The 22,619-nt window shown below is 41.7% G+C and overlaps 1 protein-coding gene across 26 annotated transcripts in view; it reads right to left on the bottom strand.

Annotated features, from left to right (window-relative positions):
* Nucleotides 1–22,619, bottom strand: part of BCOR (BCL6 corepressor) — an 86,526-nt gene that overhangs the window by 15,355 nt on the left and 48,552 nt on the right. For 12 of the 26 annotated variants that reach the window (XM_083498365.1, XM_083498368.1, XM_083498343.1 and 9 more), the window contains 4 exons: nucleotides 9,234–9,512; nucleotides 8,548–8,901; nucleotides 5,509–5,837; nucleotides 4,905–5,042 (listed from right to left, as the gene is read on the bottom strand). In XM_083498365.1, coding sequence (XP_083354491.1) covers nucleotides 4,905–5,042; nucleotides 5,509–5,837; nucleotides 8,548–8,901; nucleotides 9,234–9,512 — 1,100 coding nt within the window. The remainder of the gene's footprint in view (nucleotides 1–4,904; nucleotides 5,043–5,508; nucleotides 5,838–8,547; nucleotides 8,902–9,233; nucleotides 9,513–22,619) is intronic. The other 14 variants (XM_083498352.1, XM_083498360.1, XM_083498353.1 and 11 more) reach the window with 2 other exon arrangements.

A 22,619-nucleotide genomic window follows, 5' to 3' on the forward strand; every position in this document is an offset into this window, starting at 1 on the left:
ATCCTATTTAATGTGTGTGTCTGCGTGTGAGAGGGGTGTGTGCATGTCTCATTTGCTGCTTTAGTACGTGTGGCAGGCTGCCTCTCTAGATCCATGTTCCATGAGTACGGATCCACAGAGCATTCTGTGCATCATCCTCCGTCCAAGTCAGCAAAGGAAATCACTGAAAGAATAATGTGCCTAAAGTCTCTTTACAATGCAACAGCCAGCCCTGTCATAGTGATTTACATCACAGACCTTGTTTTCCAAACAATGCAGAACCACTTCCTGGAGAAAGGCAGGAAGGGTGGAGAAAAGAAACTGTTTGTTGCTATGGAGATATTTTTAACACCAGAGGTTATCACTTAAAGAAAACAGGAGGGAGGGGCACAATTCATCTGGGAAGTGTTTCAATTGGGGAGGGGGAAGAGAAGAGGAATGTTCCAGGGGGAGTCCTTCTATAAAGCAGTCAGATAAGAAGGGCATTTGGAAACGCAACGCCTATGAGCAAATATCCCTCGCAGCCAAAGTATCATGGCAGCCAACAGACTTTCCTAGGCTGAGGCCTGCAATGCATTCTACCAGCAAAACCCCATTCCTCTGGGGAAACCATGAAGAAAACCTCGGATTTCCTGTCTACAACCCTATCCACAATGCACACACACCCCTCACCACCGCTCACAAATTCACTGACTTTTCTAGCATGTTCCTGTACAATAACAGGGAAAAAGTTGAGAGCACACACTTGGGTGAGAAATTTTATTTAAAAAACAACAACAAGAAAACTAGAAAGGTCATACAAAAACCACCACAAAAAACAAGTTATTTTAACATCCCTCTAGATAATATATTCCCTGTCAATTTATATTTAAAAGATGAAGAAAACAAGTTTTTCAACAAATCTCAAAACATTGTTGTATTGTGGGTCTGAGACACTTTTCTGGCTGTCTTACGGACTATAGCATTTCAGCTGATTATGCCTGTCACATCAGAGAGGTCATTTGAAAGGTTGCCAGCTGCACACCAGTGTAGGGCCAATCTAGTCCTGACAACAGTTGTGCATGTTGTAAACACGTAAACTGTCCAAATCACAGAGAGAGAAAAGAGTGTGCATGCCTGACTTTAAAGCAATGTACAGGTGTTGAGTACAGACTTTCCCTCACCTATGGCTTATCTGCCATTAACTTCTGCCTACACATCTGCAAGGTGATGGGCGGGAGGCGGGGGAGAGAGAGTTAATTTATTACTCCAAAGAAATAAATAAAACATAGTTAGCATCAAACTAGATCTGTTGACTGAGTAGTGGCAAAGAGACCTGGGTAGATATGGCCTCTGGAAAAATTGGGCTCCAGGTCTATTTCTCTGTTGTTTTTCAATTTATACATCCGACTTTCTTCTAGGCAACATCTTTCCACTCACTGCTGAAACCTGCAATTCTTTCCCTGCTCCTTTCACACACCTCCAGCCCTTAATGAATGGCACTGCTGCTATAATCAATTTCACAACCCTCCCTGCCAGCTGCATCTCTCTCTAAAAAAATAAACCGCACACACCAGGATAGCACTGGACAACATTTGAGGGTTGACATGCACTACACAAAATCCCTCCAAAATAGGTGCAACAACACTTTGCACAGCTGGTGTAGCTTATTGCTCTCTCGGCTACAGCCATAGTCCTGCAACATGGGTATAACAAGGAAGGACTTTTATCTGCTTGGTATTGGGCAAACTGCTTTAAAAATTGTTTTAATTTAAGTAAGAGTTTTCCCAAGTTCAAAAGACAATGAACTCCTGGTTTTGCTGCTGCTTTTGACTTGATACACTATTCCCCAATCACAGCTACACTCGAATCCTGGATAAATGCATTGTTTTCTATAGGGCAGCAACCCCTTCTCCACCAGGGAAGACCAGAATAAAAGGTGGAAAAGTGAAAAGCAAGCAAAGGTGTTTCTTCTCTAGAGTTTCCACAATCGGGCTGCACATTTTGGGTTCTAAAGGTGCTATAAACTTTCTTTTTCCTTTTTTCCTTAATGGAAGTGGGTGATCTGGGCATTACGGTGCATCTCTTGCCCACCCCAGCCCCACAGGCACCCATATCTTCACAGCCAAGCTCTGAAACACAACCAAGCAAAAAGCTTCTGGAGAGAAGGTCCATGAAGAGGTAAGCAATAGGTACACAGTGGAGTCGGCACCCAACCTACTACACTCACATTGCTATTAAAATCCTCCTCCTAACAGAGTGTTTCAATAGACAAAACTGAGCTGAAACAATCACATCTCCTTTGGCCCTGAGCTGACATGATTAAGGAAAAGGAGACATGTAACTGATATCTCTAAGTCAAGACACAGAGAGTACCACCTAGGAATGCCTCTCCCTTTCCCCGTCAAACTGTGCATTCAGTACAGCTGTTTCAGGAGGAGTTTTAATCTGGTATTTGCCGCTGTTTACTCTGGAAAGGGCCTTCAGCACTGTCCTTATTTGTTTTCCTTGAAGCCTCGTGGAATACAGTTTGAATTAATTAAGCTATGGGACACCTCGTGAAAGTCAGAGGCAATATTCCCAGTGGCATGTGGTAGCTATAAAAGCAGAACGTTTCCAAGGGCGTCTCATGTAAAATGTTGTTACATATACAAATAAGGTGGCGCTGAACTCTTGTTGTTCGTGCTCAATGTCCATCCTCAGAAGTCCAATGTGGCTGAAGAACAGAGGTTCAGAACTATCTCCACTACTAACACCTATAGATCCTACAGAGACAAGTGGGTCCTGCAACAAAATGCTGCAGCATGGGAGTGCTCCTAGTCAGCCAACCATTCCTTTTCTATTCTGTTCCTACACACCCCATTGGCACTCAGCAGACACAACTAACATACATAAAAACAGCTCCAGATCCACCACACCCTGCTAAAATTAAGATCCCAAGGCCTAGGTGAATAAGAATGGCTCTGCCTGGTATCTAGAAACAGGCACTGGTGTGCCTCCCTGGAGAGCACACCCCATTAAGAGGGGAGAGGGGCCACCATGGAAAAGGCTCCTTCTCCTGTTGCCACCCTCCACACCTCCCACAGCAGGTCACACAGAGTAGGGTCTGGGTTGCTTCATGTGGGGAGAAGAGGCCCTTGAGGAATTGGGGTGCTGAGCCACATAGGTCAAAGCCAGCACACGCCACCCTCTGAAAACAACCATCCAAGTCAGATTGGTAGTGGTGCTACCTAACCCCAGCTCAGACAGTCATTCCAGAGGCATAGAATGACCAATGGTGTCAAAAGCCCTTAAGAAATAAATTAGCGGCAACAGGAACACACTCTTCTGTCTCTCTCCTAACAGGGTAATCCAAAGCAAGCCTACATCCCAACTGAAATGGAGCTAAAAGATTGGTTTCACCCAGGATACCCAAGATCTGTCCTGCAACCCCACAAGAACCTTGCCCAAGAAGGAAACATTAGTGACTGACCAATTTCTAAGGAGATTTTCTGAATCCATAGAGTGTTTCTTAAGGAGTGGTCTTAACACTATCTCCTTTAGACAGGTGGGGGGCCCACCCCCTCTTGCAAGGAGGCTTTAATCACCTCTCTGATGTGGTCAACCCTGCTGTTTTAAAAAACCATGAGCATCAAGGGAGAAGAGCAGAAGGAGTTGCCCAAACCAAGTCAAGCACCTTGTCCATGTCCATAAGTCTTGCTAACCGAAACTCATCCAACACAACAAGACTAGAAAGTGCTCCATGATGCGTTGGAGGATGAAATTGTCTGATTGTGACTTTAATCACTGGACTTTTCCCATATACAAGATGCCACCTTGCCCTACTACACAATAAGTTAAATGCACCATATATAACCACTACCCATATTTCAGTATGCCACATTGCTATCTAGCCCCTCAACACAGGCTTCAACATACTGAACTGATTCTCTTCTCTTTTTCATCAAGGAAAAGGGGTACAGCAAGTTGACTGCTTCTTGATTAAGGATCAGAACAGGTAAAGTTCTGATTGACCTGTGCTTGACTAAGCTCTAGAACCACCACTGGAAGCAAGCAACTCCCATCATCCCTGGGGTTTATGGGAGCTGGAGTCCAGTAACATATGGAGGGCCACCGGTTCCCCAGTCCACACCCCTGCTTTTGAAGATCTCACATTTTATTGCTACAGGTAGAAGTAAACAAAACCTTTCCATAAAACAAAATTAACAGAAGGATTCGTCAGGACCCATCCCCCCCTCTCTATATATATAGCATTTTAAGGATGGCAGCATTCTTACAAGCAATGTCTAAAAATGTAGAAAGGAAAATAAACCCAAAGACATAGGCACCTATAGAGCTGCTTTGCTAATAAGTCTGATCTCCAAACTATTTGTACATATGACTATTTTCACCTGAAGTCTGTAAGTCCCGTCCCAGTGATTTACCAGCTCTAAATGCCAGTTTGTTTTTCAAATATGGGAATGCATCACAAAATATATATTCATAACATTAAAATGCGAAGTTCAAAAGCAGCCCTGAAATGAAGCGTGTCCACACTCTCACACTGCCAAAGCTGTGCCGCTAACTAACCTTCCAGAAATGGAGCATATATGTTAACTTTGGCTGTGTATCAGGGTATCTATTCCCACCCCCCACTACTTACTCACGATCCCCATCCTGCAAAGCACATCAAGAACTGACTTCTTATTGAAAATGACTGGCACCTATTCAGGCTCAAGGTTATTAACTTACAGGGGTTTATATTGTTTCTTTCCTCGCCCTGCTCACAAAATATACTAATTGCACGCTTGAATAAAGAAACAGAACAGAGAGCCTGGAGATATTTCGACATGTTGAGAAGGAACACAAAGAGAGACTCCAACCACGTGCACAGTTAGAATTATGTGTGACACCAAGCATCTTCCACATTGTAATTCAGAGTAGTGAACTTCAGAAACAATGCTTGCCTCGTATCCCAGTCGGGCTGCCCTTTGCAGAAGAGTTTCTCCAGCGTTCTTATTGACAATAAGCCTTCGGGCTTCTGGCGGCATGGGACGACTTGGGGGAGTCTCCTGAGGGGCACTTGCAATCTGCAGCTGTGAGGGCTGAAGAGACAGGCAATAATGAGGGACTCTGCTGCTGCAGGCGATTGTACAATGCCTGTTCATGTGATTTGACTGGCGAAGAGTCACAGTCTGAAGGAGTCTCTGGTCGCTTCCAGATTCTCATTAACTATGACCTGTCAAAATCATTACTGGATTCCACACCCCACCCACCCATCCTTAATAATTCATTGAAAATCCATTTTCCCTTCTCTCTCTTTTTAAAAGTGTAGTAGTGTTGGCTTCTAGATTTATACCATCTAAAAGTTTAAGATCAAAATCCTGAAAGAATCGGAGGAGCCCTCACAGTAAAGTGGATTGAGCGCTGCAGAACAATACAATGTGTTTTAAAGTAAACAGAAAGGGCTTGGAAGTACCACTACATAAGACAACAAGCTAAGCATTTAAAGTGGCTGATATTAGCCAAACCTGAAATATTAGTGGGACAACTGGGTTGAAATAAAGATACCTTCTCCTCAGCACTTTCGAGATCAGTGACATCATCTCCTGTCAGGGATGACCTCCTTCTCCTCTCCTGCAGTGCCAAATGTTTTGTTTTACACTGACGTTTCCCTGGTGGCTTCTCACAGTCGCCATGTTTCTGCAGCAGGGATGCAGCTTGGAAATCTTCTTCCTCGTCTGTGCACAGCACATCTGTCTTCCAGTTTTCTTTAATTTTCTGCTGCTTGGCAGCCAACCTTGAAACTGGAGTACAGCTTGGCTGGGCTTGCCTTTTGCTGTTTATATTGGTAGATGAAAGTGTCTTCATGTGCGGAGATGCTGGGAATGGAGGGATACCTAAATGGGGAGGAAAGGCATTGTACATTGCATAGTGTGTTGAAAGGAAAGAGAACACACACACCTAACATTATTTTAAAACTTTTACATTCACATTAAGCAATTCCACATTTGGACTAGAAGCAATAAAAAGTAATTGTATTGGGCGGGTACATCTGCTAAACAAAGTTTGCTGTTCTGAGATCTAAGCACAGTAAACAACCACACAGTCTAGCACTGCACCATCTAAGCATCGTGGCAAAGTAGATATGAATCAGGCCTCCTTCTCAGTGTACTTGTTTATATGGATGCAGATGAGAGAAGAGGCTTCCTTACCTGTAATGACATGCTAGCAAAGTGGGAATATACTGCTCTTTCAGGTATAGAACTGCTGAAACCTTTCCACCTCAGGAAACCCATTTTTGCTTTTTGTAGAGCAGAGTGGAGTGTAAAATTCAAAGGACACAGAAACGGTTTCCATAATCAGAAACGCTGGTTGAGTGCCCAATTCCCATTTCTGCCTTTGAAAAAGTCTCCCTTTGTGCACCAAAAATGAGGAAAGCATTGGGTCTGTTTCTTGCAGCATTCTGAAAAGGGATTCATAGATCCAAACAGCAATTTCTCAGTGTTGTATGGCTCTTAACCATTAAGCAGCTGTCTCTCCTGTTTGCTGCATTGCAAAGACCTAACTTTCAAGAGTTGCCTTTTGCAAGGATGTCGTGTACAGAAACAGGATATAGTGACCTTTTCAGCTTCTCTAAAATACCAACAATGCATTTCTCATAGCTTCAATGTTCATTCCACTTTTGTAACATTCTACTGACCATGCCTGAAGAGAGAAAAGGATTCCCCGAGACATGAAGGAAATGTAAAGAAAGCAAAGAGGTTCATGATGAGTTTGTTTACATGACAATTTTCAGGTAAGAGGAATCAGAACTAAACTTCTACAGAACCCAAAAGGGACCAACAGAACAACTGGAATGAATAAAAATGAATGACACGCTGTGGTTTTAGAGTTAGAACAGTATCTGAATTCACAGTGCATCAAATCAAGGTTTCTTAAATTCTGTTTCTGTAAGATTAAGCAATGTATGAATGGAATAGAAACCAAGGGCTTGACTCATGAGTCTGATCTAATGAAGGATTCTCTTGTCTTAAAAAAACTTTTAAAAAACGTATAAGAAAGTGGTGAATCCTCCAGCTGTTGTAGACTTAGGCCTAGTTTTCACCAGGGTGAAACTTGTGGCTTTACTTTTCAAGTAGGAAGTAGGGGCTTGCACTTCAATGTTCCTCTGTTCCAAAAATAAATAAATCTCCCCATACCTGGAAAACTAGCATGTTGCAAAGAAGGCTCGTTTTCCATATGATTGCTTTCCGGGCGCAGGGAGTCTTTTTGTATGGGAGAACATTCAACGATTCAGATCTCTGCTCTCAATAACAGAATTTTCTCCCATATAAAAACAAAAAACCAAAACTCTGCCTATCACGGTCTGAAATGGTAGAGGCCAAACTATGTGTTACATTAAATGCATGATTTGATTTAATATGTTTCAGGTTTTGTTTTTATTTTAAGACACAGCAGCTGCGATCTGGAGTACAGCACATGGGAAGGGCATTGACCCTTTCCCCCTGCACCACGGTCCTGATTAAAATCCCTCCCTTCTCCAGCTGCTATTTGCTCTTACAGGGAACCTGCTGTTGGTACCTATAGCAGCTCTGAGGAGCGATATTAGTCAGAACAACAGTGCAAGGAGAAAGGGTTAAACAAGAATTTAACATAACATATAATTTGACCCTCAGAAGCTCTTTCCCAAAGACCTGCTCCCAGTTGGAGATGAAATCTTATATTTCAATGTTATAGTAGGTTTCTACAGATTTTTATTGTGTATGACAGCTACGTTGCTTGTCATTATATTTAAATTGTCATTTTATTTCCTGTGAACTGGTTTTTAATACAATCTATGTGTAGAAGATGCAGCACATACAAAACTGACGACGACTAATTAGGAAAGAGAAGAAAGAAGTGGTAAAGCAGGCTAGGTAGAAGAACTCAGCTAGTCTGCATTTAACCACAAAGCGGAAAAGATTTGGGAAAAGACACCTGTGCACCTTTCCTGTCATAAAGAGAATGGAACACAAGGAGACCTCTTTCTTCCCTCCAGCTTTCCAGAGCAGGAAAAAATTAACTCAGAAGTTCAAACCTAATGGAGCAGTGAATTCCCACAAGTGGTTAAAAGACGCAGTACTCTTCATACTATCTTCCTTAATCTACACTCATTCATATGTGTCAAAAATTGTTATGAAATCAAAATCATTCCTGACTGGTAAAGATGAAGGGGGGACTGTTATGAAGTCAAAAACTGTTAAGAATATCAAAAAGCAAAAATGACCAAAAAGAACCTACAGACAAAAATATTTTAGGTTTTTGGTATTCTCTCTCTCCCCCCCCCCCCCAATTTGAAGCGGGGAGGGAATCACACGACACAGACAGCACACACATCTAGGATGTGGCATTAAAACACAATTAGCACCACACACTACAGATTTGGCAAAACAAGCATAAGTGGTTTAATAGTGGCACTTTAAGTCCTTTATATGATCATAGTAAAATTTTATATTATATATAATATAATATAAAACTTCTACCCAAAAAACTACTGACAGCTTCTTAGCACTGGTGGCAGCATGCGTCACTAAGTAATGCTAGATTTCCCTAGTAATCTCTGCATACCTTGTTCATTGTCACTTGTTTTGAGGGACTCTTCAGACCAACTTCTATTGCTTTTGACCTCTGACCTTTTCTTGGTGTGCCTTTCTTCTGTGCAGTCTTTGACCTTTGCAGTGGCCTCTGGCTGAACAGCCTCAGCTAAATCTTTCCTGCTTTGCCGGCCCAACTTGCCGGGTGGGGATCTCTCTGGTGACACCTGCTGCTCCCACAGTTCCCTAAGATGCTGCAGGTGACGCTGCTTTTTGGGATGGAGCCCTGTTAATTCAATGCACACCTTCAGGTTGGTCACCTCATTACAATTGGGCTCTTCTAAGTGGTTAGAGGAATTGTTTGTCATTTCCCTCTCAGGCCAGTCATCTAATGGAAAAATAACTAAAAATTAATCAAAAGGCCCTCAACTTGAAACAAAAGCTATAGTTCACTTGTGGGGCAGATTGTTTCAGCTTCACCACCACACTATGCATTTTTAAAAGATTAGCTCAGGAGGGGTTTGCATGCACTACAGCAATTTGCATTGGCCAAAGATTACGTTGTCCAATGACTATTCTTGTACCTTGTAGGTACCCAAACATAATTCAGGTGAGGATTTGGGATTGGCACAACACAGGTCATAAATGGACATAGGTTAATCCAAAGAGTGTTCACTTCACAAGCCATGCCTTAAAGAATGACCAACTTGGCCGGGTTACCTTTGGAGTTTTTCCTCTTTTTTGCTTTTGATGCAAATTCATCTTCCTGCTCCTCTACAAAGTTTTCTTTAAGGCTTCCATCGTTCTGCATTTTCTCACCAGAATGTTTACGCTTCCTGTCCTGGTGGGGGCACAGGGCCTGGTTGACATCTTCTGCAGACTGGTCGCTGGCCTTTTCATATACAGTAAGTCTTTCCACACAACTGTCTGCTGGAGGACCTTTCTCCTCAGGAACTTCAAAACCGTGGTCCTGGGTGCTCTCTGTATTATGAAAATCACCTTCATTTAAAACAAAACAAAAAACAAAAAGGGTTACCACATCACTAACTCAACGAGCATCTTGTGCAATTGCTTCCATCTCTTCGGAGCAATTGTAGCACCAAGTGCGTGCTTGTAAAGAGAATTTACGAAGTAGATGAAAAAGTTTAGACACAACTATGGATTTTGGTAAGGATGAATATTATTACATCAAGGACCAACAGGAAAATTAGACGTACACTAATATTGCTGGTATTTCACTAGGAAAAGTAGGTATGATGCAAAATATTGTTTTTCTCATGATGCAAAATAACCAGTTGTCATGAATTAATTCTAGTGGCTCCAAGTTCAATTTGCAAACCCAGGGAATGAAAGACGTGTGACGATACACCATAACCTGAACTGCTGGACACACTTATTGCAGGGATGGGAAACCCTTTTCTGTTGAGAGTCACGTTCCCTGGAGAGTAATTAATCAGGGGCCACATACTGAGGGCCAGAGTGAAAAGGGAGAAGGGCCAATCCGATTTGCTCACTCTCTCTGCTTCCCGCCCCTGCAGCCTGCATGAAATTAGGCTGACGCTGAAGGTGGCCCTCTCTGACCTATGACCCCACCAGTATCCACGTATTCGGGGATTTAGTAGTGCAGTTAACATACTGCAATGCCACTCGTCTTCAAAAAGTCTACAACTCTCTTCCTTTTGTGCAGCAGGCCTTGAAAACCTGGCTGACATTTTGTATCCTCAAGGTTATGCTTAACCTTAGTCAAGGATATATACAATATAACAAAAACCACAGTCTTCAACCAACAGACAAACATTTCTGAACTAGACCTAAAAAAATCAAAGTTGTTTATCAACAATGCATAAGAAGGATCCCATGCCTTGAACCTTGAATTTTTAAATTTTAAAAACTTTTTCCCCCCTGTGCAATCCTGTTAAAGCTTCTTTGCCCTTCCCACATTATCTTTCTCTGTAGATAAGGATTTTTTAAAGGATGCAGCCGGAGCCCTCTTCTCATGTATCTGCCTCTGGTCTCCTTTGTTCCCACCCTCCCGCACATTCCTCCTCTAATTTATCCCATCAATCTTATCACCCGCTTAACTTCCTCCTCTTCCATTTTGCTGCCTGCCTTATCTTCTCCTTCCATCAGCCCCCTTCTTAAAAGTTTGCCTGACACCTGCTACTTCAAAAAGCAGACTGAAATGAGTTTTGAAACCCAGCAAAGGAAGATTATAAAACAGTGAGGGTTAAACTGAGCCAATTTACAGGAGCAGCTCGTTTACATTGAAACTTGATGATGTCAAAGCACAAGAATCTACACAATATTTAGTGTTGTTGCTATTATTATGAGTTAGATTTACATGCAGATAAAACTGACAGTAGATTAATAGGACTAGGTTACCCTCCTATCATAATATTTTTAGTTACAGTACATTGAAACAAGGTTTGCCTGGGACTGGTTTATAGGAAGGGTTCAACATGTATTGAGATTATAGGGTGAAGAGAACAACATCATGCTCCAAACATTAGCTTTGATGAACTCATGATGACCAGCAATCTAAACAGGTGTTTCCCTTAACACAGTTCTAGGCGGTTCTTAGTGTGATTTTTTTTTTTTAAAGGGGGTGTATATCTCAAGATGCCACACAAAATGAAACTTCCTTTTTTTAGCATGTGTGATTTTGCTGAAATATAAGATCTTTTACAGATAATGAAGAAAATGAGGTATAAAATTTTGTTTGCATTAAAAAATGATGAGCAAGGCACACAACCCTGGATCAAATCTACAAAACGTTTGGATCTGCAAACTTGGAAAGAAGGAAAATACTAAGACTTATTTTTCCTCTGGTATAAAGACTTGACTGGTGGTATTTCATAGTCTTTATTATTTGATGTTCTATTGATGGATGCTGGAAGAAAGCATTCGCTCTAATTTTGTATAAAGCCTCATTAGTGAATACAAGCAAGCTTCTTGCAAATATTTAGAGGATTGGGATGTTGCTAGCCCAGAGAAACGTTCATGATTTGAAGATTATAAGTAAACCTGAAATATGACTCTAGAGCAGGGGTCAGCAAACTTTTTCAGCAGGAGGCTGGGTCCACTGTCTCTCAGACCTTGTGGGGGGCCGGACTATATTTGGGGGTGGGATGAACGAATTCCTATGCTCCACAAATAACCTAGAGTTGCATTTTAAATAAAAGGACACATTCTACTCAGGTAAAAACACACTGATTCCTGGACCGTCCGTGGGCTGGATTCAGAAGGCGATTGGGCCGGATCCAGCCCCCAGGCCTTAGTTTGCCTACCCATACTCTGGAGTATTAATTCATAGTTACATAAGAATTTTGCAAACCAAGCTTAAACTAATAGACCAACCATTTAAACGAAACACTAAGGCATACAACCATCAAGCACAGCTCCCATATAACTATCATTAGTTCCAATGGGTCTTGAATAACAAGAGCTCCAGTGGACCTCAGATGGATTACACTCCAGGCTGTTAACCTGTTTTTGACCTGAACCATAACAAAAATCTGCTGAATAGGTTCTCTACCATTTCCTCTGATGGCACCACCTTCTCACTTAGGCTGATTCACATCTCTAACCCAAATCCTAAGTCCAGTTTCTAAAACAAGTTCAGGTGTTTGGACCAACCCCTAACCCCCATTCTATCAAGAGTGGATTTTTAGAAAACACATTATGCCCACATGTGTGCTACACTTGCAGTTCAGAATCAGCAGTAACAGAAGGGCCCAAAGGGAGTGGGGGGGGGGGCAGGAATACACACAGGGATTTGGTCAACAAACCAGTCTCTATGTGAAATTGAAATAGGGCTAAAAACAAAACAAAACCCAACTGACTGACTGATAAGTCCAGCAACCAAGAAGTCAAATATAGGGGGAAAGTTTCTGTTCTACCACAAGAGCCTGATAGAAGATGACTTCACTAAACTTTTTTATTAGCATTCCGTACCAGTTTGCTACCTACTGAGAATCTGTTTGGGGAGGAGGGGAGCTTTAAATCAAAGACAGTTCTTCTTACAGATAAGAAAGCACACAGGAATATCAGCCTAAAACAAGGTCATTTCCCTCCTTTAACAATCTGGGAATTCCCTACATCTAAAAACCAGGCAAAAAGGAGACCCTGAATTTACAGAGATGGTGAAGTCAAGTAACCATCTGCTGCATGTGTGTGTTTCATGCAAGCTTTCCTTACAACTCCTCAGGATAAGGCCATTTCAGGTCTTTCTTGCATTCCAAATCTACCACCACAAATTGCATGCATTTTCCAGCTTCAGTCCAACCATGATAACACAGAAACTAAAATACGACCTTGCATTCCACAGCAAGAATGAAAATAGTCTACTTCAAGGACTGTTTATTGCCCAGAGTACACTTATCATACTTGGAGCAACAAATAATTTGTAACTTTGCCTTAAGTATACGTGAAGGGGACGCGGGTGGCGCTGTGGTCTAAACCACAGAGCCTAGGACTTGCCAATCAGAAGGTCGGCGGTTTGAATCCCCACGACAAGGTGAGCTCCCATTGTTCGGTCCCAGCTCCTGCCCACCTAGCAGTTCGAAAGCACATCAAAGTGCAAGTAGATAATAGGTACCACTCCAGTAGGAAGATAAACAGTGTTTCCGTGCACTGCTCTAGTTTCGCCAGAAGCAGCTTAAGTCTTGCTGGCCACATGACCTGGAAGCTGTCTGCGGACAAACGCCGGCTCCCTCGGCTTATAGAGCGAGATAAGCGTCGCAACCCCAGAGTTGTTCACGACTGGACCTAATGGTCAGGGGTACCTTTACCTTTAAAGTATATGTGAACAGAAAACAAGCAAGTTCACTTCATTATAAAAATGCCCTTTATCTTCTTCAAACATGGTAGCAGACATGTTTCCTTTCTTCAGTTTAGTTCTGACCCGGGGAACTTCTTTAGGAAATGTTATTAGACCACCCAGACTCTAAAATTATCCAGTGTCCTCATACAAAAGTATATAACAATTGGCAAAAGCCAGCCTATGTTAGTCACAGCTAAGCCCAACGTAGACTACATTCCTATGGGTCTGAATTTAATGGAAGTTACTTCTCAGGGAAACTTACACCAGAGTAAATACCCTAGGACTACATACCATTCACATGCACTCGTATCTGCACTGGAAATAAACGGGACCCAAACTGCAATCCTATGACACTTACCTAGAAGTAAGCCCCATTGAACTCAATAGGGTTTACTTCAGAGTATGCACTGAAAGTCACGTCTTATCTATCGAATAGGTATAATAAATATATTACCCAGGTCTAGGGATAGGGGAGAAATTTGTTTGGTTTGAAACTAATTTTCACTTCCTGAATCCTTATGAAAACCAAAGCACAACTACTCATGAAATTTCATGCTTTTCTGAATTTTACAGTGCAGCTCTCCAACCAAAATATGCATACAAAAATGTGTATTGAGAAAAGCACAAACAAAAATGCTTACGTTAGTGAAGATAACATTAAAAATGTATTACCTGTGGGGAAAGTGCTTGCAAAAAATATGTATAGTAAGATAACTTATTTCTTGCAAATTAAAAAAAACCACACATGAATGACAACAGAAATTGGCCAAACAGAATTTAAGACTGGAAAAATAAGAAACCGAAATTGACAGAGTAATACATCCCTATTCCAAGCCCTACATGAAGGAATACAAACTATCAGCTATCCTATACTTCTGCCACATGCAGGATGTTTCCACTTTTGTTTATTTCTTCCTCCACAACAAATCATGGATTTGGCTTTTTTTATCACTTGCAAGCATGCAAGACAAATAAATGTTTGTCACTTTGCATTTTCATGGTGCTTAACAGTCTTGTTCATTCTGAGCAATCTCCCCAAAATGGCCTTGATCTTCCCAAAATGAGATAAATGAAAAGTATCTGTCAGAGCAATGGAGAAGCACTCAATTAGTCTGTTCCTCCCAAAAGAATGAACAACTTCTGTGTATGTCTCTTCCTCATGAACCTTATAAAGCAGCAGAAAGAGAATGACAGCCCTGGAAAAATATTCCTAGACAGGTTGAACTTATTGTAGAATGAATGGAAAATATCAGAGGCACAATGTCAAATGTAAAGATCATAATTTAGTTCCCACCCACTCACCCAAATCTCCTAAATTCTTGGGTTAAAAATAAAGAAGTTTGGGTTGAGGAATCCAGATATCTCCAACATGCTACGGATTCATTCTCAATATAATTCCTAACAGCCTGACAGATATAAGCATTTCTCTTCTGCTTGTCGTACATTATACCCACTGTTCATAAATTCATTTTAAACAACAAGTGCATTTTAAAATCATCTACTCCAATGTTTTCTTACATCCTGGTAGTTGAACAACACTTATCTCCTGAATTAAAGTTGATATACATCACCCTTACACCTGAAAAATGTTTACTTCTTTAGGGGTTGAAGGCAGGAGTAACAATTATCCCCCTCACTGGAAACTATGCCTTTATCTCAACAGGGTCATGAAGCCAGGGGTGCTTCTTGACCAGAAGGGCCAGCTTAGAGCAGCAACTCTTGCAAAGATGCAATTGGTAGCCTCCTCTTGAGCTTGAGTAATGCTGCTGAATTTCTGCATGAGGAATGATTGAAAGATCCAATGACATCTGAGGCAGAGATGCAAGAGGATCACTTGCCAATCAGCAGAGGCTGATTGGAAGGAGGCAAGTCCACAGCAGTGAATCATGCAGAGACCCAGCCAGAGCTTCCTCTGCAAATGAGTACTTGGTCCTTGCAAGAGCTTTTTAATTGGTTAATTTATTTCTTGCAGCAGACAGGTAGTTTAGGAATCATCCTATACTTCAGCACTCTGCTTTCCAAAACAAATAGGAAAAGGGTTATGGATCTCACTGCTTTTGCTACATGGCCTGCGGGGAAGATTCATTGTTCCACTAGTTGTCCCACTTTAGGTTTCTTTGGTGCAGAAGAGTGGTCATGCTGCAGCAGCTAAAGCTTTAAAAAGGGTCAGGATGCCTAAAAATTATAGTATTTCTCAAAGAACGAATGACACTTCCTTTTAGCACTATTAAGCCGCCATGCCCATTTCAAATGGATCCATATCCCAGGCTGCTTAAATCATTCCTCTGCTGAACACATCCCATAATTTATCACATTTGTGGCAAAGAAGCTCTCCATAGCAACGTTTACAAGTCTCCTTGGCAACAAAGCAGTTTTTGCTATGGCTCTCCCCATTCCTCCTGATTTTTAAACTCCCTGGAAAAAAGAATACAGAGGCTTGCCTCTCATTTCGGTTTTCGCATTTTCAGGTTGGATGTACCTGGCACCATTTGGCCCTCTACCCCCCCCCCCAAAAAAAATTATGCAATTCACCGGTAGAGAATTGCTACGCATTTTCAAATGCAGTGGAAATATCCTGGAGGTCAGATGAATCAATTGTTTTAGGAAACTTTCTCTCTGTGCCTCAGTTCTAAGTCCGCTTCAGTACATGCTGATGCATGGATAAATATTATTTAAAATGAAATAAATTTGCACCAATCCGTCTGCAGGCAGCACAATGAACATTGCTGTAAATTGTTTTGCACCACTGCACCAGAAAAAACATTCAGAGCGCACTTATGAGAATGAAAATAATTAACTGATTATTAAGGATGAATCTAGAAAACAGAAATTAATACTTTGACCAATCCTATGAGAGCCACTGCTTTTATTCAGACCATTTAAACTTAGCAACCAGACCTAGGAGTTGGGCATTGCAGAAACCTGACTCAAACTGCCGGCAAGTGTTACAGCCTTTCTTCCACTATATTAGGCATGTTCTAGGCTGCACTTGAGCAGGCAGATGCTTCGACCTCCCCAGCATTTTGCTTGCTTGAATGAGACTCTGCCTGAGTGTGGCAGTTCCACATGCACACCACAAAAGACTCCACTCATATAAGTTCACAGTAGCCCAACTACTCTTGCTGTAAGGAAGGGAAGTACAGACAGTTACCTGCAGACATGCAATCGCTTCCTAGCCTAGACTTTCCCTCTCACCATTTCAGGTCTGCTGCCGTGAGCCAAGTGGCTGGCCTCTAGCACCACCTAATCCTAGTTGGAAGATGCTTGAGCAAGTGGCTCCCCAAAGGGTTTACTCAGCCAACACAACTCTGCACTGAAAAAAGGGTTCCTATGGAGTTTTTTTTAAAAAAAACACCTGGACCTCATAGGTTTCGCGCCCCGCTCACTAATCACTCACGCGGCTGCATGTATAGAGTGGGCCCACAAATGTACGAAAAAGGACCACCTGTGTTCAGGTAATTAGCAGCACTGAGAACCAATGGGGCACCTTACTTCTCCACAGACTTCCTGCTTTGGCAAGAATCTTCCCTTGGAGAACTTAAGACATGCCAAAGCCTCAGCTAATTCCACTTCGGTCAGAGATAAGGAAAATCACCAGTACTCAGTCTTTTACTATCACATCTAACTTTGTTTTGCTGGTATTTGGGGGGGAAAGGTGGAGAAAAGAATGCTTTTTACCAGGATTTTTTATTTTTAACTTGGATTTTTTTAAAAATAATAATAATAATAAAGTTTGCCATAGGTATGTAAGAGCCCCAAAGGAGGCAGCTAACAGTTCCCATAAGGGCCTGAGAACATTCTGTCCAATCTCAGGTCTATAAACGAAAAAAGCAAAGCAAAGAAATCTACCAGTCCAGAACGTAACAGGCAGCAGAATTAAGTGGTAAAGTGGACTATAATATAGCACTTCAGATGGCAAGTGAAGTTACCATTTGTAAATGCCCCTACCTCACAGGGGGGGAAAACTAACATAGTAGAGAGAAAGGATTTCACTGGCCTCTATAGTTTTCTAATTGTAGACCATTGTATTTGAGGGTCTTTTTACACATAGAAAAACCTTCAAAAAAGAAACCTCACCTCACTGTAGTTTGTGTACAATCCATTCTGTTGTATGTGTTAAACCTCTTTTCCAAGTCACATTGTACATAAGAATAGTGAACTCTCAGGACCTATCTTTATGTAGCCAAAAGAACCGCCATCCACACACAAGAGGGAGATATCAAAAGGCTTGTGGAAGCCCCAAGGTTTGTGGACATACAACAAAAATATTTAGGGGGCGGGGGAGGAAGGGACTGAAAAACCACCCAAAACATCCCAACAAGGACAGAGCTTGCTCAATGGCCACAAAATAATTAATGTCTGGCGAGGGTCAGAAAATTGGGGAACAGGCAGAATGGAGACCTTTGGGAGAGACATGGCTGGCTGGAATCCTGAATAGGACTACTCCACACTGCAATGTTTTGTTAAGCTCCCAGCTATGCTACTAAAGATCAAAATGTTATCCAGATTTAAGGCTCTCAAGGCCGACTATAAACATGGTAACATTAGATGTAAGACACTGATCAACTGAATAACAGCAACTCTCCATGGGAAAAGCTGAACCTGAAAACTTTCTGACTATATCAGGTACTTATGCCAATTGGCATGATGAATGTCAGGTGCTTGGGTTCAAAATGCCCTGAAGTACCAAAAAACTAACACTAAAGGCTTGCTGCTCAGCTGTCTTGACTAGCTGCTGTTGCAAGGAGCAAAAAGTGAATAGACGTGGCAAACTTTTGTAGTGATGCTCTGAAAACTTTCCGTGCTTTGCAGGCATAGTAACCATAGACATCACCACATCAAAGAAAAATGCACTTTTAAACATCTCGTCTACCACATTGGTTTTAATATGTTTATTAATTTTTAAAAACTTTATGCAATCAGCCTTCCTTTACCACCTTCAGACGGCTTAGTCTGCAGGAGCCTCATTTTTTCATTTTGCTGGAATCAATGCAGTCATACCTTGGTTCGCAAATGCCTTGCGAGTCAAACGTTTTGGCTCCCGAACGCCGCAAACCCAGAAGTAAGTGTTCTGGTTTGCAAATGTCCTTTGGAACCCGGATGTCCAATGTGGCTTCTGCGGCTTCCGGTTGGCTGCAAGCCAATCCAAGAGCTTCCTGCAGCCAATCAGAAGCTGTGCTTTGATTCCATTCAACTTCTGAGGTACCACTGTATGACTATTCCCTAAGGCCTAAGCAGAACAGAATTGACAAGATTCCAGCCTTTGTGTGTTGAAACTTTTTTGCAAAGCTAAGCCCTGTGACGTGCACAAAACTTTTATTTTGTAAACACCTTATCAGTCCACACATAAACAAAAATCACAAACTGCCACCTCAAAGTAACTTGAAGTTTGGACAAAAAAGTTGGTTTCCAGGTGGAAAAATCAAAATTGGAAACAGAATTGCTAGATCCAAAAATCAAGAATTTGTCAAGAATGTATAACTTGCTGTTGAAATGGAACACTCAGAATGAAATGGTGAAATCAGCTATGATTAAATGGGCACAAGATGTTGGACATAACATAATGATGGCTGACTGGGAACAGTTATGGACCACAGGTATGAAATTTACGGCATGCAATGCCCTAAGAGAAAATTTAATGAAAATGATTTATAGGTGGCACATGACACCAGTCAAGCTTGCAAAAATTTATCATTTGCCCGACAATAAATGTTGGAAATGTAACGAGACTGAAGGCACATTCTTTCACCTTTAGTGGACATGCCCAAGGATTAAGACATTCTGGGAGATGATTTATAACGAAATGAAAAAGGTATTTAAATATACTTTCCTGAAGAAACCAGAGGCCTTTCTCCTGGGCATGGTCGGCCAAATGGTGCCAAAGAAGGAAGGAATTTTTTTTTATGTATGCAACAACAGCAGCAAGAATACTTATCGCGAAGTATTGGAAGACACAAGATTTACCCACCCAGGAAGAATGGCAGATGAAGTTGATTGACTATATGGAACTGGCGGAAATGACTGGCAGAATCCGAGACCAGGGAGAAGAGTCGGTGGAAGAACACTGGAAAAAGTTTAGAGACTATTTACAGAAATACTGTAAAATTAATGAATGTTAGAAAAATGTTGGAATGAAGTTATATGGCTTTAGTAGAAATGTTATAAGGAATTAAGTATAAATAGATTAATAGAGTATTAAAGGGAAAAATAAGGTCAGAATGTGTTAAGATAATTATAGGATAGAAAACAAGAGGAAGATGGAAAGGAATTGCTGAAACAATTAATAGAAGTGGAATACAAAAAGGGAGGTGTGAGGAGGTCGTTGAAATAAGTGAATGAAAGATAAGATATTGAAACTGATGTTGATTTGATGTTGTTTGATGTGTTTTTTTGTTTTGTTTTGTTTTGTTAGTTTATGTAGTGTTTTTGTATTGTATTGTATTGTTCCTTTTTTGGTAGTGTTTAAATTGTTGGAAAAGTAATAAATATTATTATATTTAAAAAAAACAAAGTAACTTGAAGTTAATCACATTACATGGAAGTTAAGAACCGAGCTATATAGGACAGTCTCTGTGGGGATCAGTAACCCTATGGCACCTTTGCCTCCCTGCAAGGATAACATTTGATAGTATTTACTATGTGCATCAAGATAATCAGGTAGTGAGCTATCCTGCCCCTCCCCCTTCAATGGCCACCAATTACGTGGAGCAGAAGCAGGAAGATTCTCCTGATGGCCCTGATTGATGCAGTGAGTACAGCTGAATCTAATAGCCACAGGAAATGAAGACCTTGCCACAGGATGCCAATCCCCTGGCAACAGCAATGTGTAATCTGGCTCCAAGACATAGTGTAATCCATTTTATCAACCATTTGCTTCTTGCACACAGGTGTTCTAAATACTGCAGATTTTAAAGAACTGATAAAATCCTCTTAGTTCACAGCAAACCTAAAAGTGCAGATACTCCACCCCTCTCACCTTTTGCAAAAGCAAATGAAAATAACAGAAAACATACAATGCCCATTTTCATTTTCAGGGACCCTGTTGTATGTTCCATCCTCAAGAGAGATTGGTGCGTCCTATTTGTGGCACTCGCTCCCTAGTTTTAGGCAGGCTGTAAAAACTGTTTATACTGCCTGGTGTTCATTGGGTTTGAATTCCACTCTGATTTTGTTTTGGCCGCTCCGTTTTTTAAAAAACAAACAAACCACCCAATAATAAATAATAATAGTAATAGCAACAACTGAAATCTTTGAGATGTTGTTGGTGTTGTCAATAATAATAAATAATTTTAGTAACAACAACATCCCAAAGATTTCATTGGCTTTGAAACAATGGAGCCTTGAAGAATGAGGCATCATAGCAAGGAGTAAATGTCAACTTGGAAGAAAAAAATGCCGCTGCTGGATAACGTAAAGTGTCAAGTTACGGTCAATCTTACATAAAGCTTGACACTTGCGCATGCGTAGAAGAACAGTTGCAGTAGAGTAAATAACCTGAATCGTGTCCCTAGATAACCCATTCCAACAGAATTCGTCCTCACATCCGCACCCGCAGGATCACAGCGACATGGTGCTCCCTTCACAAAACTTATGTTTGCCTCCCTGCAGCATGCTATGCACCCAATCAACCTCCATGTTTGTCTCCTTCCTTCTTTTATTCAAACCCTGATTTCTCCTTCCCTTCCTTCCTCACACCATTAGTTTCTTGGGCTCCAGCTGTCTCTGAAAAAGACAGCTCTTCCCTTCACCCTATTGCTTGATGAAGTTGTGTATGACTCGCCCCTCCACCCACCGTATCAGCTGGGGGAATAGACACAGACTGCAACTGCTTTCCTTTTAACTGAACAGCACTTTTGAGTTTTCAGGGCTCATGGGGAGTGCACTGAAACACAAGCAGTTACTGAAACTGAAGGAAGCCACAAAAAGGAGGAGGAGGAGCAAGCAGAATGGGGCATCAGGTCTCCAGGTTCAGAAGGAAGCCTAGGATGCATTCTTCAACTACCTGAACTCTGCTGAGCATAGCCGAGAAGAGAAGACCTTCTTCAAGAGTCTTAGCCTAGCCAAGCGCTCCCCAACCTTGTTCTATGCTGGATTAACAGTGTTTATCAAATACAGGCAACAACAGGGGTTACGTTCCTGCCTGCCCCCCCCCCCCACATTGCTGAAGCGCACATAAGCCTGCTCCACTCTGTTATGCCCCCACCCTGCCCCCTTTTCCCAGGCACGCATGCGCAGTTGCGCATCAATTGGAAGCGCACAAATCGTTGCCTGTAGATCTGGATTTTATAGATGAATATATGAATTTGTGGCCAACCCATTATGAGATGGCAACTTAGCAACTTGTAACTAACATCTCTTATTGACTCAGTTTACAAGCCATGGCAGACCAGCCCCCACAAAGTTACACACACTCTAAAGAACACCCATTTTTCTATTAGCAAGTTTGTGGGAAGGGAGAAGTAATAGGTTATCACATCTGAAGAGGCTTGGATACACTGAGGCGGCAAACCCTCCAATCTTTTTGTTCATTGCACACTTACTGCTGCTGAAATCACTAGAAATTAGCAGGTACTTCTTCCATTCTAATGGTGGGAAGAATACAGCCAAAATCAAGAACAAATCACCCCCAATTTTAAAAGGTAATGGGCAGCTGTTGGGGCACTAGATTGCCTCCACCAGTATGGCCAGGCTGCGTTGGCGTCACCACTGCCCAGCTCCCACATCACCCTGGTAAGCAGCAAGCAGCAGTGCTGGCAGGAGTTCAGAACTACGGTGCTGCCACACCAGCTGGCCCTGTTGATTCATGGCATAGTTTTATTCTTTACTAGTCTGATGGAAGTTGACAAGCCTATGAATGGAAAATTTGTGCACAGAACAGTTTGCTGATATGGAGGGAGAGGGCAGGCTTCTACTACACAATACAGATCACCACACTGCAGTGGCTTTCTGCAAAAAAAGCAACAAGACACACACAATGTTAACGTTCACACTCTTCAAATAACTAAATGGAAGGTTTTCTGATTATATGACTTAGCTCAACCCTCCCATTACCTGTCTTCCTTTCTCCCTGCTTAAGACAACAGAGAAGCCACACTAAGACCGACGCAACTTTTAAGCTACACAAACGATGAGCTGCAGTTGACAAATGTTTACATGAAAGAAACTTGTTTTCACTTCTTGTCAAGGGAAACTTAGTGGGCGATATGCAACATTAGTCATATTCAGAGAAGACCCACTGACATCTACTGTTATCAAATGGTCTACTCTATGACTAATGTTGTATA

Source organism: Podarcis liolepis (assembly GCF_965112155.1).
Source record: "Podarcis liolepis genome assembly, chromosome: 4".
In the NCBI taxonomy this organism is placed as follows: Eukaryota; Metazoa; Chordata; class Lepidosauria; order Squamata; family Lacertidae; genus Podarcis; species Podarcis liolepis.